This window comes from Drechmeria coniospora, chromosome 01 (assembly GCF_001625195.1).
Source record: "Drechmeria coniospora strain ARSEF 6962 chromosome 01, whole genome shotgun sequence".
In the NCBI taxonomy this organism is placed as follows: Eukaryota; Fungi; Ascomycota; class Sordariomycetes; order Hypocreales; family Ophiocordycipitaceae; genus Drechmeria; species Drechmeria coniospora.
In genome coordinates, this window is record NC_054389.1 from 10845240 (window position 1) to 10860472 (window position 15233).

General features: G+C 58.3%; 6 protein-coding genes across 6 annotated transcripts; 2 read left to right on the forward strand and 4 right to left on the reverse strand.

Moving 5' to 3' along the window:
- Nucleotides 1–159: 159 nt before the first annotated feature.
- Nucleotides 160–2205, reverse strand: DCS_02886 (uncharacterized protein; the record flags this gene model as incomplete). Its single annotated transcript, XM_040800212.1, has 2 exons — nt 160–1239; nt 1570–2205. 2 exons carry the CDS (start codon nt 2203–2205, stop codon nt 160–162), a joined length of 1716 nt encoding a protein of 571 aa, XP_040661095.1.
- Nucleotides 2206–2732: 527 nt separating this feature from the next.
- DCS_02887 (uncharacterized protein) lies at nt 2733–4921 on the reverse strand (the record flags this gene model as incomplete). Its single annotated transcript, XM_040800213.1, has 2 exons — nt 2733–4372; nt 4450–4921. 2 exons carry the CDS (start codon nt 4919–4921, stop codon nt 2733–2735), a joined length of 2112 nt encoding a protein of 703 aa, XP_040661096.1.
- An 896-nt stretch (nt 4922–5817) lies between these two features.
- DCS_02888 (uncharacterized protein) lies at nt 5818–6421 on the reverse strand (the record flags this gene model as incomplete). The annotated part of the gene is made up of 3 exons (XM_040800214.1): nt 5818–6026; nt 6072–6152; nt 6205–6421. 3 exons carry the CDS (start codon nt 6419–6421, stop codon nt 5818–5820), a joined length of 507 nt encoding a protein of 168 aa, XP_040661097.1.
- Nucleotides 6422–6992: 571 nt separating this feature from the next.
- Nucleotides 6993–9062, forward strand: DCS_02889 (Shugoshin; the record flags this gene model as incomplete). The annotated part of the gene is made up of 3 exons (XM_040800215.1): nt 6993–7041; nt 7117–7546; nt 7598–9062. The coding sequence occupies 3 exons, from the start codon at nt 6993–6995 to the stop codon at nt 9060–9062; spliced, it is 1944 nt and encodes a 647-aa protein (XP_040661098.1).
- Nucleotides 9063–9456: 394 nt separating this feature from the next.
- DCS_02890 (retrograde transporter) lies at nt 9457–10087 on the reverse strand (the record flags this gene model as incomplete). The annotated part of the gene is made up of 2 exons (XM_040800216.1): nt 9457–9576; nt 9644–10087. 2 exons carry the CDS (start codon nt 10085–10087, stop codon nt 9457–9459), a joined length of 564 nt encoding a protein of 187 aa, XP_040661099.1.
- An 863-nt stretch (nt 10088–10950) lies between these two features.
- Nucleotides 10951–14815, forward strand: DCS_02891 (ribosomal RNA-processing protein 12; the record flags this gene model as incomplete). The annotated part of the gene is made up of 2 exons (XM_040800217.1): nt 10951–11043; nt 11135–14815. 2 exons carry the CDS (start codon nt 10951–10953, stop codon nt 14813–14815), a joined length of 3774 nt encoding a protein of 1257 aa, XP_040661100.1.
- Between the last annotated feature and the right edge of the window lie 418 nt (nt 14816–15233).

Consider the following 15233-nt stretch of genomic DNA (forward strand, 5'->3'; position numbering starts at 1 on the left):
GGGCGGCGAGATGGCTAATGGTGTGGATGGAGAGCTCGGATATGTAGAATATATTCGTCGCACATCTAGCGCGGCTTTGTGCTTCGGCCCTTTTCACCAAATTTGTCCCTTCTATGGCCATGCCTCTCCGCACAGTGCCCTTACAGTCGGCGCCAGACGCTACGAACTGGCCCTGACGCACATGCCCTGACTCAGCTCCATCTTTTGCCACCAAAATCGGCACTGCTCCTTCTCGGCGTCTGTTAGGGTCCTCGTCGCGACCGGTGTGCCTCTGGCGACGCCGCCGGCAGCCTCATCATTCCCACCACCGAAAACGAGCAGCCTACCGTCCCCCGCAGCGGGCCCGTCGGCAAAGGGCGTCTCGAAGGGCGGCCACAGGGCCTCGTCCAGCATGCCGTCGGGAGCGGCGGCAAAGGTTATCCAACGACTGTTCATGGCGTTGGCGACGGCCTGCAAGCCGGGCTGGTGAAGCAGGAGAGCCATGTCGTGGTCGACGACGGGGGCCTGGTCGCCGTGGGAGGCGGCGGCGAAGGGAGACGAAAGTGCGGCGTACTCGTAGAGGTAGACAGCACGAGCGCCGGCGAGAGCAAGCGTATGGGCCGTGTGCAGGACGGGGCAGACGTAGGCGTAGTGGCCGTAGGCGGTCTGGAGGCGGGTGAACTGGGCGCCGTGCCTGCAGCCGGGCGGGTTGGCGTACATGGATGCCTTCGGCGATGCGGATGCCGATGATGCCTGCGCCGTGGGATCCGGATACAGAGTTTCGAGCTGTGCAAGGTCATCGGCGGACAGGGCGGGGATGAGGGTGTGGAAGAAGGAGAGGAATTCGTCATTGGTGGCGGCATTGACGGGGACGAACTGGGTGCCTTCGTTGGAGCAGAAGCCCGTGATGACGCTGTGATCCTCGGCCCGACCGCTGGCGACGAAGTCTGCCCAGAGGGCCAACGGCGGGCGCGGCACGACGCCCCCGGGACCGTCAACGACTGGCTGAAAGGGCCAGCAGACGGAATCCTCGTTGTCGGCCCAGACGTCGAGGCCAGCGTCGAGCAAGTCTTTGAGGGGAAGCACGACGAGGGAGGTCTCCGAATGTCGGGCTGCTGCGTGTCGGCGTAACGAGGCGAGCTGAGCGACGGGACGGGGATGATGCGAGGACAGGACGGATCGCGCCGTTGGCGACCCGGACTCGAGGATAGATTTGGCGTGCGAGGGGAGGGGGACGGGGCATAGCAGGTGGTGACCGACCTGGCGGAGACGAGATCAACCTGAGTCAGCCAGACAGGACTATGGCAGGAGTGATGGGCACAGCAAGAGTGTTGAGAACGGCAAGAGTGATAGGAACGGCAAGCGTGATAGGAACGGCAAGAGTGATAGGCACGGCAAGAGTGATAGGAACAGCAACTGTGATGGGAATGGCAAGAGTGATGGAGTGGCAAGAGCGATGTCAACGGCAAGAGTGATAGAAGTGGCAGGAGCGACCGGGCCAGGAAGGGCAGGAGCGATGGGAGCATGCAGAGCAGGGACGACCGGAGCGGAAAAAGCACAAGAAGCATGAGGAGAAGAGAAGCAACATACAGCATGAGCACCAGCACTCGCCCCCATCAGCGTTACCTCACCGTCTCGAAGGGCACCAAATGCTCCGGCCCAATGCTTCACCCACTCGAAGGCAAGGCGCTGGTCACGCAGCCCGAGGTTTGCCGTCTGTCCAAGGCCATCACTGCCACCAGCAAGGAAGCCTAACACTCCAAGACGGTAACTCGCGGTGACGACGAGCACATCTGTGGGTGCCCACGCCACGAGCGAAGCGAAATCCCGCTCAAGCGGATCGCCAAAGTTGAAGGCGCCGCCGTGGAAGTAAACGATAACAGGTAGAGTCCCTCTGTTCACTCCGGCACGGTCGTCGTCGTCACCAGCGTCCCCTGCAGTAGTGCCACGACGAGGTGCCGTCCGGAAAACGTTCAACGTCAGGGGGGTCTCCGGCGACCCCTGCGGTGTCGTCGGACACGGCTGATCCGCTCTCGTGCTGTGCGCTTCCAACGTTGTCACTGGCGGGTTCACGGGTACCGCGGGCTGGAAGCGCTCCACAGTTGCGTACGGGATCCCATAAAAGACGTCGACAGCCTTGGGGTAGTCCCTCGACGCCGGCTGCCGTTTGCCGACGATGGTGCCCCCGTTGATCGAGACGCTCACAGTATCGTGGGACACCACCATCCTTTTTGTCGCCGTTAGGACACGACCGAGCTCCGTTTGCACGTGGTGAGATGTGAGATGTGAGACGCCGAGTAATGGTATTGGACAATTTTGCAGCAGCTTTCCACTCAAACGACTCCCCTGCCGGCCCGAGCGGAGACGCAGGTGTTCTCCATCAGGTGGCTGTTGATGGACTATTGGATGGATCGGATGACATTCGTCTCAACGACCGCCACCATCATGTCAACGCGCGAGGAAGCAGAGGAAAGAAAAGGGAGACAAAACGGGAGCACACATGGTGGGACGCACACAAACAGGTTCTCTCCATTTGCCAATCGCAAAATATGCACCGACGTTGCTCGCCGCCTTTCTCGTCTAGGATGCTGCTTATCAAACCTACAAATACAATACCCTTCTCCAAACCGAGAACAACAAGATATTCTTGGCCAGCAATCGCTTGCATGCCCAAGGAACCTGCTAGTAGCAGGACTGCAGACGGTACATCGGCGCAGGTGACGAGAGACCGTCCCGGCTTGTTACCGAGTCTGCTAGACGGCCTCACTCGAGGTCATCGCCTTGCGGCGCATCTTCTCCGCCCACTCCCGACCCGCAATCCTAGAGCGTTCGGCAGCTTGCGCGCGCGACGCCTTGACCGCCGCCTCTCTCTCGAGTCGCTCTCGCTCCTGGCCCCTGCCGTTGATGCTGTCCCGTGTTGCCAATTTCCTGTCCCTGAGCCTCTGCTGCCCCGCCTCCGAGGTCGAGCTGCTGCCCTTGCTCGAGCCTGTCGAAGCTGTAGCCGTGCGACTCGCATCGTCGGGAACCGCTGTCGCCGAACCTCGACCTTGAGTCGGGTGTGTTGCAGCGCACGAGTTTGGCAGTGGCATGCGCAGAGACATGCGCTTACCCTTCATCGACCCTGCCATGGAAATGCCCGAATCATCCGAGCCTCTGTGTTGCCGTGCGAGGCTTGTCACCGTATCCCGCGGCATTGTGGTGGGCCCCATCGAGTGTCGGATCGGTCGCGCCTTGAACTCCCGCCTCCTTCGCTCTTCCGCCTCCTCCGCCTTGAGCCTGGCCTCTCGCACCTCCCGCTTCCGGCGAGAAATCGCTTCCCCGGGTAGATCAAACGTGGGCCTGGCCAGAGGCCTGCTTATCTTCGGCCTCGGTGGCGGAGCCGAAGCTCTCAGGGCCTCCGCTTGCTTTGCCTCCCGCGCGTCCCGCTGTTCCCGTAAACGGCGGGCAACAGCCTCTCCCGGCAACTCGAAATTCGGTACCGTCAGCGGCTTCGTCGATTTCACAGGCAAGCTCATCCTCGACGCCGGGCGAATGGCCGCCAACTTGACACGAGACAGCGAACTTGACGCCCTCTGCTGCGCAGGAGAGTTTATGCGTCGCTCGGGTCTCTGGTCGCCAACCTCCACGGAGGCGGGCCGTGGCATGACCGGCTTCATCTTGCCGGCTTGTGTGACACGAACCGTTGCCGACTGACCCTGGCCCAGATGCGAACTTCTCTTCAGCACCGTCGAGCTTGCTTGGCCCGACGGTGTCTTGGGCGTAGGCTTGCTTTGCTTGCCCGCCGGGACGGCCTTGGAGGCCTTGATGGCTTTCTGTTTCTCGTCCAGCTCCTCCTGCTCCTCCAGAGAGTTATCTGCGGGTGGCACCGATACGGAAGCGGGCCAGGATGAAACGGGGTGGGACGAGGCAGCGGTGATGTTGTCGCTTCTGTCGCTTCTGTCGCTTGTCGGCGAGTGGCATGGAGACAAGGCCTCCTGGATCTGGCCCAAAAATTCAGACACCCTGGAGGCGCCGCCGCCCTGGGGGACAAGAGGTTCAAATAATTCTATTTTGTCTTTGCGTCCGTCCAACCCGAACAGCATATATGTGTTGGCCTTCACAGGCGTGGCTATGAAGTAGGAGAGGTCAGCGGACTTGGCTCCATCTCCGTAGCGCGAGGCCGATTCCCCCTGTGGGCGGCGACCCACAAAGTTGCAGCCATAGAGTTTGCTCTCTGACGCCACTTGAGGATTGCCGCCGTCACGGGATGATGCATGGGCCGGTGTCGAAATCGCTTGCAACGGATACCTGAGGATGTAGTCATACTGACCTGCCAGGTGCCTCTCGACCTGTTCTTGGATGTTGGGATCCGGACCCAGGGTCGTCAAGATGTGGCGTCTTGGTGAGCCAGCTTCTGGGAGATAGGTTGCAAGTTAGCCGTCACCGATCCATGCACGAGACTGAAACGTTTTCGCCATCGGAACCGCTCACCTCCACGAAGAGTAGGGTGAGAGGGGACGGCGGAAGGAACACCGGCGAATGGGACAGCTTCCGAATCTGCGTGGACCATGGACTCCTCCATCACAGCTTCGAGAGGCTCAAAGGTTTCCGACTCGATGGGAGGCCGCCGAGCGCGAGCTCCTCTCCTGGCGACCTCTGCGTCGTTCGCGTCGGCTTCGGTCGAGATGGAGAAGGGGACGGGTCCAGCGGCCACTCGTTGGTTGTCCGTCTTTCCGACGACAATCCACGACGACGACCCACCGCTGCTATCATCCTCAGAGGACCTATTCTGTCTGCGGTCGACTGCGGACAGCTCGTCCAGCACGTGCTCAGCATCCGTCCTAGGATCCGAGCTTGAGGACATGGTGCCTGAGGCTGACCGAACCTGCGGGGGGGGTTCGTCCTCCAGAATGTCGAAGAAATTGCGCATGTGCGTCCTCACACCGTCGGGGGCGTAAACCATGACCGTGTAATGGGCACAGGACCCTTCGAGGAGCCCGGGCTGTCTTCGTCAGTTGGTTGGCCGTGTAAAGAAAGTATCGTGGATCAGCAGGAAAGGCGAGGGTGCGATGGCCGATGCCGGCTTGCGCTGTGCAGCGAGGTATGAGAAAACGGACGAGGCAGCGATGCCAAGAATGCTATAGCGCCCTACAGAGTAGAAATAGCGTGTGCTCCTTGTGCTGACTGTTTGTTTGTTTTGCTTGCTGCTGTTTCGGACCAGGCTGGGCAGGGAGGGAGGTAGATTGGGGGAGATAGATTCGGTACTAAGTAGGTAGGGTTGGGAGGGGGAAGGGAGGGAAAGCCTGCAGCTTCTTCCGTGTTTCTCACGATCGATCTCACCTTCCCCAAAATAGATTATTTGATCGACTTCCCAACGGCAGCTCCCAAGTCTAACCAAACAATGATGCCTAGTTCTGCAGGCGCAGAGTTGCTGCCTGTGCTGGTCTGGTGTTTGAGCTGCTGTTCCCTGTTTCGGCTGCATTCCAGCGCCTAGGCCAATAACACTATAGCCTCCACTCGGTCTCACTTTCCAGCCGCTGCGACGAAGGTGCCCTGCTCGAAGTTCGACGACGGCTCCGAAAATTAAGACTGGCCGACAGGCGGGAAAAAAACGTCATGGCTTGCTGCGTAATGAAATGTACAAAGGGGCCTTGTTGTTCGAGGCTTGCATCGATAGCCATGTACAATGCTCAAGTGATTTTTGCGGTATGTGCGTTTTACATCATGGACATGCATGCATGTACGCATATATGCGTATGCAAGTGCACCCTGCTCCATTCTCCGTGGACTGCTGGCGACAATAATGATCACCCAGCCCATGCGGGGGCCCAATTTTGGCGATGAAGGATCATGGAGTCGCTAGGGGTTCGATGTCGTCTCGTCGTCGTCATCGGCGGTGGCGGCGGCGGCGACGGCTGCTTCCGCTGCCTCTGCTTGTGCCTGAAGTGTCGGTGCGTGCTCCGTAGGGATGCGAACGAGCGTCTGGGGGAGCGGCTCGGCCGATTCATCGCCTGCACCAGACGGTCCCGCCAGCGATGCTGCCGAAGATGCTGTTAACATGACATGACCTGGCCGTCCGGTTGTGTACAACATAATGAGCGGCAAAAACATACCCGAGGCCATGTTGATCGCTCGTAGCACATTATGCCAGTTGCTCATGACGGCCGCGATTGCTATCGGCTCGTCGTCAGTCGCTGTCGGTATAATCCACACACTCTTGGTTTCGACGCCAGCTATTGGACGTACCCTCGGTGCCCTCGGACAAGGTCGATAACTTCCGCTCCAGCGCCTCCATCTGCGTCGCCACGGAGGCGCTCAGGTCCCGCAGCTCTTGAAGATGTTGAAGCTCCCCTTTTTTCTCTTCGATTCGTGCCACCAGCGCTGGTGACTGGGAGCTCGTCGAGGACGATCCGCTGGGGCCACGCAAATGCTGCGTTGACAGCGACCGCGTCGCGTACGACATGTTGAACAGCTGCAACTCCTCGAGGGACGCTGCAGCACTCGAGGTCTGCGAAAGATATATTACGTTCCGTCTATCGCTTGTTGGCCCGCGTCTCTTTCGAGGGCAGCAAGTAACGTAACGTTGCCGGTCGATAAATTCCTCAATTCTGCCACCACTGGACCAACTCGGGTAATACTATACGCGTTTCAAAACGCATGGTGGGGTTCGTGGTCAATGAACCGCCACCGCGCGCTTGCAATTAACACATAATACTACCGAGTACCGAGTACATGTACGTAATTAAGTACTTATCTCGGCACCGTGTCCCAGCAACCAGCGAGGCACGCGGTGTGTCACGCTAAACCGTATTTGGACAATGGTAAATAGTCCACCAGATATGCTCCATTCCGGGTCCGGGGCGTGTGGCAGCAACTCCGGCTACGGACGTCGCACATGATCATTTTCATTTTCATTTACATTTTCACATTCACATACCCTCGGCACGGTACATTGGCAACGACCACCACTCTCAACCAGCGCCACAAGCGCCGCCCACGCTCACCATCCTCACCTTCGCACCGCAGCATGTGCCATGGCCAGGCTCAACGAACCCCCCGCGTCCTCGGACGGCCTCGAAATGCGTACGTTACCGTCCTGTCCGGTTCCCCCCCGTGCCGCTCCTTGGCCGTTCTCTGCTCTAACAAGACCCTGGCTAGTTCGCAAGAAAATGCTTCGCCAGAATAGAGACCTCGCCAAGTCCAACAATTTTCGAGCACTGCGTATCCGAGAGCTGGAAAACGAATGTGCCTGCATGCTGTCCGAGAATTTAGAGCTCCGCGGCCGCATCCTGGAGCTCGAGAAGCAAGTTGAGGATAATGAGGCACGGAGGATAGCAGACCATGCGATGGCAATCAGGAACAAGCTGGAGTCGCAGCTTGCCGAATGGGGTGCCCTTCTCGCCGGACTCGGCCTCGAGCCGCCCATGAAAAAGCACTCGCCGCAGGCTCGAAAGTCGACAGCCAAAAGGCTGACCTTCAGCTCCAGTCGGCCGAGCCCTTCGCAAAGAAGACTGCGTAATGTCGCGAGGGATATCGAAGAGCTTGGTCACATATCGGAGTCCAAGTCGTACCCTCGCCAGTCCATGAAGTATGCTACGTAGCTGCACCCTCCTTCTGGACCACTTGCTGACAAGACCAGCCATGAACAAATACTAGCACTGCGATCCGAGGCCAGCCTCGCCGAATCGGCCGAGTCTCCGGAGCTGGGCCCTCCTCCCATGTCTACATTCATCGATGACGAGCCCGTCAAGGTCGACTCGCCATGCAGAGTTTCTCCGGCAAGGGACTTAGGGACGAGTCCCAAGCGGAAGATCGAACCGCCCGTTACCCTTCCCTCACCTTCGTCCCAACCGGCGATAGCCGAGGAGCTCTCGGCGCCATGTCCGAAGAAGAAGTCCGAGCCTGTGGCGAAACCCCCAGCCGATCTACGGCCTCAGCCCAGCCAACCAACAGCTGCCTTGTCCCTTAAGACTGGGGCGAAGCGCAAGCTGGCTCTGAGGGATGATGTGGAAAGCAGCTCAACGCAACGTGTGACTGACGAGAACCAGCCTATCCGAAGCATGGTCGATAAGCATTCGATCCGAGAAAAGGCCGGAGGGAAATCCTCCAAGGAACTTGCACACATGAGGAAGGAATCCCGAGCCAAACAGAGCGGCACCGGAAGTACTCGACGGCCGCTCGCGGCCAAGAGCACAAATAACGACGTCAGCTCCCCGACCAAGGCCTCAAGGTCGGCGGCTACGGATGAGGTGGCAGCTGCCAAGGCCGACTTGGTGAAGCCCAAGGCTTCCAACGAGCGATCCAGGTCTAGGCCAGCAGCGGACTTTCCGGTCAAGGCCGAGGCGATTCCGATTCCGGACACAAGACCACCGACTGTAGCCGTCTTGGCAGTGCCCGATGCCGAACCAGCCCTGCTTTTGCCGAGTTCCCCCGAGCCAGCGCGTGGAGACAACAGCCACCGAGGGGACACGCCGCCTCCGGCTACCTTGTCGACGGGAAGGGAGAGTTCAAGGCCAAGCAGGCGGAATACGACCGCTGTCAGCTACGCCGAGCCTAACCTTCGAGTGAAGATGCGGCGGCCGACGAAGGAGCTGTTCGATGCCGTCGCAGGCGAGGGCAAGAATGCGCGACGATCCAGCAAGGTTGAACCTGTGGACAAGCTGAAAAGTGAGTTCGATGCGGGGGAGTCGTGGGACAAGCAAATAACGAAGGATGCTCAAGCTGCCGGGTCCGACGAGCAATCCGGGACGATGCCAGCTTCGCTGGCGAAGGAAAGCATCGCTCCCGATCCTCTCCCCGACTCCGTAGTCACCGACAGGCGCCGACGACCATCATCGATGGCGCCGAAAGCAATAGAGACGAGCGATGAAGTCACGAGTAAAGCTGACCACTCCACCCTCTCTGCGGACACGAGCGGGTCGACCGACGTTGACGTCTACGAGTTTATGAGCTCGTCGCCCCAAGTCGACAAAGGGACAGATGGCACGGAGAAAAAACGGCCAGGCCGGCGCCAAACGGGGTCAAGACGAGCATCGGCAACAGTCGACAACGGCCGGGAGCCCAAGGATCGCGGCTCATCAAGGAGGAGGAGCATGATGGTGTGATGAGACATGAAATATGGTGCATTTTATCATACATAGATTGGGCGACGTGGATGGGACACTGACCACATGTCTATCATCCACGTTGGCGGCGTTCAGGTCGCGTATTGTGCGTTTCTGGGAAGCATGCTCAAAGCTTTGATGTGCGAGATACCATAGCGAAGGAAGCAAGGGCTCTGGTGTTTCTTTTGGTCTGACCTCACTACGTGGAAAGGCCATACCTGCCGTCACGGTTGGCCCATTTTTGAATACGATAGAGTAGGCCTGCCGTCGCAGCAAGCCTGCAGCGCACGAATACATACATACAAGTGCGCATGGTAACATCGAAGGGCGTCGACGACGTGCCTTCGTCCGACACGCCTCCTACGTTGCGTCCCTGCGTTTCGATGCCTGTGCATCATGAAGAGCTGGCGGCTGGCTCCACCGGCTTCGTGTAAGTCACCTTTTCCACTGCCACGTTTTCGTTTCCCTTGTCGTCGGTCCTTAATTGATACACGTAGAGTGTGAGCGAGATTCCCTGAACCTTGTTATTTGAGGCATGATGTTAGTCGGTTCAACCTTGACACCGGATGAGCTGCACGTACATCCATCAGGCAGAAGCTCGGGGTGGGATCTTCCCCCTCAAGACCCCAGCCGTTGCTAAACGCGCCGGTAGCGCTCCCCGGATTGACGAAGAACTTGTCCATGTACTCGAACGCGTCGAAGCGGTGGGTGCCGCCGCAGCAGAGGACGTCAACGTCCAGCCTGTTGGCTTCGGCAAGGAGCAGGTCCGGTTCGTTGGAGACGAGGGTGAAGCCTTCGAGGAAGCCGATGCGGATACCGCCGTGGGTGACGACTTGGGTCAGCGGCAGGGAGGTGGCCTCGACATCGTATCGGCCCTTGACGATCTTAAGGTCGGGCGCGACGGATCGTAGGTACTCGTACGTGTGCTTGTCGGTGAGGTTACCCAAACAGAGGATCTGACCAATCTTCCCAGGCGCAAGAAGTTTCTTGAACTGGAGCGAGGAAGTAGTTAGCGTATGTGTCATGCTTTCGAAATCGGGGGGGGGGGGGATGCCGCCAAGGCAGTAAGTAGTCTTGGTCGAGGACGCGGACGCGGATGGGGGGACCTGTCTGTACCTTGGGCGGGATGTCGAGCGCGCGGTCGGGGATGTGTAGGTCTCCGATGACGAGAATGAGAAACGTCATGGTGCTTCCTTTCTGCGAATCAACAACGAAGGGAGGTAGAAACGAACGGAGGAGGTCGGGCGGCGAGGGGTGACCAAGCCAAACTGGTCTGTCGCGTGCTCGGCCAGGAGGCGAGCACTCACTCACTCACGGGCACCTCACCAGCAAGAAGGAGCTGGGAGTAGGTAGGCCTGGTATAGAGACGAGTGCGATGGCGATTCGGTACTGGGCTTCATACAACGAGTGTTTGTAGAGCTCCACGTTCGTGAGGTCGGACATTACGTAGGTAGTGGGTAATAAGCACTTGTACTCCGTAGGTATTCATAGGTACATGTCCTGTGGTGCCAGCACATGCAGGTGCGCTAGAGTCCCCTATGACAGAATCTGTAGCGGGCAAGGTGCCGCGTATAGCGATGCTGCCCACCAACGTCGTTGGTCCACATCGCTCCTTGCCCCACTCAAGGTTCGCACCAGTGACCGCAGCAAGGCCCAATGCCTGACAGATCTTATCGTCGGGGCGCAGGCGGGGGACAACATATCGATAAGGAATTTTTTTCTGCCTTTTTGTGTATTACTCGCCAGACGGTAACGAAACGGCCAAACGGCGAAACAGGGTCAGCGAGCGGGCTTTCGTCTCACCGAACCAACGTGGTCGCTGTCGTTGTCCTCAATCACCATCGTTCTCTCACCATCCATCTGGGCGAGAAAGTCAGCCAACGCAAAGATGGCGACGCCGACGCCGACGCCGACGCCGACACCGACCTTGGCCGACAAGCTGGACAAGATCAAGTCTCCCGGTCTGCAGAGCCAGCAAAAGGTGAGTCTCTCCCTTTCTTACTTGCCCCCCACCCCCCCCCCCCCTCTCCGTCCTCTTGGGGAAATGCTGACCGTTGTTCGCTCTGTTGTAGACGGTCGTCGTGCTGCAAGCCGTCGAGGCAACGTTGAAGGAGCAAAACACGCCACCCACGGCCACGGCCTATTTTGCCGCCCTCCTGGCCCTATTGCAGCAGGCCAACACGGATGGCGTTGTCAACATCGAACTGGCCACGCCTGTCGTCTACCTTCTCGATGTCGTCACCCCGTACGCCTCGCAGCCGCTTCTGCGATCCAAGTTCACCCAGATCCTCACTCTGCTTGCGCCCGTCCTTCTCATGCAGGATGCCGAGCCGATTCTCCTCCGGACCTCCATTGGCTCCCTCGAGTCCCTCCTCCTCGCCCAGGATGCGCCGTCTTGGGAGCTTTCCGTCGCCCAAATCGGACCGCGCCGAGCCGTTGCCGGACTGCTCAACCTCTCCCTCGACCACAGGCCAAAGATCCGGAAGCGCGCACAAGATGCGCTCAAGCGGGTCCTCAAAAACCCCCCTCCGAGCCCGTCTCTGGACCACCCGGCTGCCGACATGTGCGCTGGCACCGCGCTGAAAAATCTTGAGGATCTCGCGAGCCAGGCGGCCGAAGCACGAAAGGGCAAGAAATCCGCCGCCACCACGCACGACCCTGCCTTGATTCACGCTTTGCAGCTGGTCAAGACGGTAGCCACCGCCAGCGGCGGATGGCCGAGTACAAAGATCGAGTCACTCTGCGAGTTGCTCCTGGCCATTGCCAAGACCGGAAATGAGTACATGACCATGGCTGGCTTCGAAATTTTCGAAATGATCTTCGAAGGCATGTCCGATGATGTCTCCTCCGCCAAGCTGCCGCGACTCATGGAAATCATCGCGGAATTGCGACCCGCCGCCAACGACACGCAGCTTGTGCCTGCCTGGCTTGCCATCCTTTCCCGAGGCTATGATGTCTCCTCCCAGGTTGAGCCCAGTGAAACCTTCCAGAATCTTCCTGAGCTCTTCGTCATGGTCGCCCAGTTCCTCGAATCCCACTCCGAGAACATTCGCATCTCGGCCTCCGAGTGCCTCGTGTCGTTCATGGCCAACTGTATCCCGCAACAGGTTATCATCGAGCCCTCAATATACGACGAAAAGGTCCTGGATAAGATTTCCAAAACGGCCGAGTCGCTCCTCACTGTCAAGTTTCAGGCCGCGTGGTTGCAGACCTTCAACGTCCTCGGCGCCATGTTCACCTCCCTGAGATGGAGGGCCTACCCAAGAATGCTCAACGTCACGAGGACTATTGGAGAGATCCGAGAAAACTCTTCTTTCCACAGCAAAAAGGAGGCCGACGAAGTCATTGGCCAAGCCGTCCAGGCCATGGGGCCCGAAGCCGTCCTCTCCGTCCTTCCACTCAACATCATCCGACCCGTCAAGGGCCAGCCGGGACGAGCGTGGATGTTCCCTATCCTGAGGGACTATACCAGCAACACTACGTTGGCACATTTCAAGAAGGAGATGGTTCCCCTCAGCCAACTCATGTTTCAGAAGGTTCTTGACCACGGGGAGGCCGACAAGACCATGGAGATCAAGATCTACGAAACCCTCGTCCAGCAGACCTGGTCTATACTTCCTGGGTACTGCGATTTGCCTCTCGACTTGCCCGAGGCCTTTGATCAACCCTTTGCTGAGATGCTCGCCAACCTCCTCTACCAGCAAGTCGCCTTGAGACTAGATGTCTGTAGGGCGCTCAAAACTTTGATCGAATCGAACCAGGCAATTGCCACCATCGGCGAGGACGAGGAAGACTTTTTGCTCCAGAGCAGAGTGTCGCGCGAATCAGCCAAGAGCAATCTCGCTACTCTAGCACGGTTTTCCGGCAACCTTCTTGCCGTCCTTTTCAACGTTTACACCCAGACCCTCCCACAGAGCCGAGGCCCTATCTTGCAGACGATCAATGCATTCCTCAGCATCACTCCCAACCAGGAGGTCATTGACACCTTCGACCGCGTGAGCAAGATGCTTGCGACGGAACTTCAGAATCGCCCATCGCCCGAGGAGAAGAGCAAGCAGCAAAAGTCGAAGGACCATATGCCGTCAACGGCACAGACGCTCATGGACCTCGTCATTACCATGTCCGCCTATCTTCCACGCGAAAGCTTCGCCGCCTTGTTTGAGATTGCGAACGCCGTCATCTTCAAGCAGGACGAGCCTCAGCTGCAGAAGAAAGCGTATAAGCTAATACCACGCCTGTCAGACTCTGACCTTGGCAAGGCCGCCCTTCAGGAAAGAAATGCTGAACTCCAGCAGCTCTTCCTGTCGAGCGCTGAGAAGGTCTCCGCCCCGGCTCGCCGTGAGCGATTGGCCGCCATTCTGTCACTCCTTCCTTTTATCCCCGACGACTCACTCCATTTCCTCCCCGCGGTGCTGAGTGAGGTGGTTATCAGCTGCAAGGAGAACAACGAGCGGACGCGAGAGACGGCGTACGAGCTACTGGTCCAGATGGGAAACCGGATGATCGCTGCCAACGACGCCTTGATCGACAACAGCAAAGTCTCGCACATGCCGGATGATGCTCCGGCTGCCAAGGCCAACATTGAGGAGTACCTCACCATGGTCAGTGCCGGTTTGGCAGGCAGCACACCGCACATGATTTCCGCTTCCATCACAGCTATTACCCGGCTTTTGTACGAGTTCCGCTCCAATCTCAGCGAGCAGACGCTCTCGGACCTCGTCCAGACGATGGACCTCTTTTTGACTTCGAACAACCGGGAAATCGTCAAGAGCTGCCTTGGCTTCGTCAAGGTGTGCGTCATCAGCCTGCCAGTCGATCTGATGACCCCTCGCTTGCCGACGCTCGTGCCGAACCTTATTGTCTGGAGCCACGAGCACAAGGGTCACTTCAAGGCCAAGGTCAAGCACATCCTTGAGAGGATGGTCCGCCGCTTCGGTTACGACCTCATTCACAGCCAATGCCCTGAGGCGGACAAGAAGTTGCTTGTCAACATACGCAAAACTAAGGAGCGGGCCAAGAAGAAGAAGGACGCCGTCAAGGCAGGCCAAGATGACGAGAGCGACGCCGAAGACGGCGACCAACACAGGAGACAGTTTGGGAACGAATATGACCAGGCGCTCTACAGCAGCGAATCGGAGGACGATGCCGGTTCTGACGATGACGCAGACGTTAAACCCAGGAAGAAGGCGCAAAAAGGTGGTCGGACGTACATTGTGGAGGACGACGACGAGCCCTTGGACCTTCTCGACAAGAAAGCCTTGGCAAACATCTCCTCTACCAAACCTGTGAGAATGCGCAAGCCGACCAAGACGAAGGCCAGAACGGACCTTGACGGCAAGCTCATCCTCGGCAAAGACAGCGACGACGAGGCTGCCGACGGCGCAATGGATGTTGACGCGCCCGAAGGCTCTGGCGTGGGTGCCTATGTCGCTGCCCTCAAAGGCAAAGACGCCGCCAAGCGTGGCCGCGGCGGCAAGCTCAAATTTTCGAACCGACGGAGCAATGATGATGACGAGATGGAGGATCTGGATGCCGGGGACGCTACCGCCATCAAGAGCAAGATCAGTCCTGGACGAGGAGGAGACCGCGGCAGCAAATTTCGGGGCCGGGGCGGTGGCGGCCGGGGCGGCGGCCGGGGCGGACGCAGCGGCAAGGGAGGCATCGCTTCTGGGAGGAGAGGGCTAGGCGTTGAGAAAAAGCATGGTCCTTCGATGGGCAGCGGAGTTGGAAAGCCCAAGAGAGGTCGGAGCTAAGAGCCGCGAACGGTAAAATCGTATGATAAAAAGTCTCTTAGGGAATACCCACGCATCATGAATGTTATTATCTGGCATGTTTGTTTTATTGCCATTTTAGTGGTGTTGCACCAGTGCAGTCAAGCGAATATGCACATTGAGGTAGGGATCAACAAACCGGCATTTCTACCTCGAGCCGTAACGCCATCGCTTTGCTATGCCTAGTTCCGTTGGCCGTCATAACAAAATCTCTCGTCCATGCAGTGTCGCTTATTCTTTCGTCTCATCATATGCCAAGAGGAGGGTGTACAATGTATGCCAACGCTCAGCAGATACCCAACGCCGTCACCATGGAGCAGGGTTTCAAACGCCATATGCTATGCCCTTGCATCGCGCAATGTCTTCAACAACAAAGGATGAGTATGATAATCAAGCAATA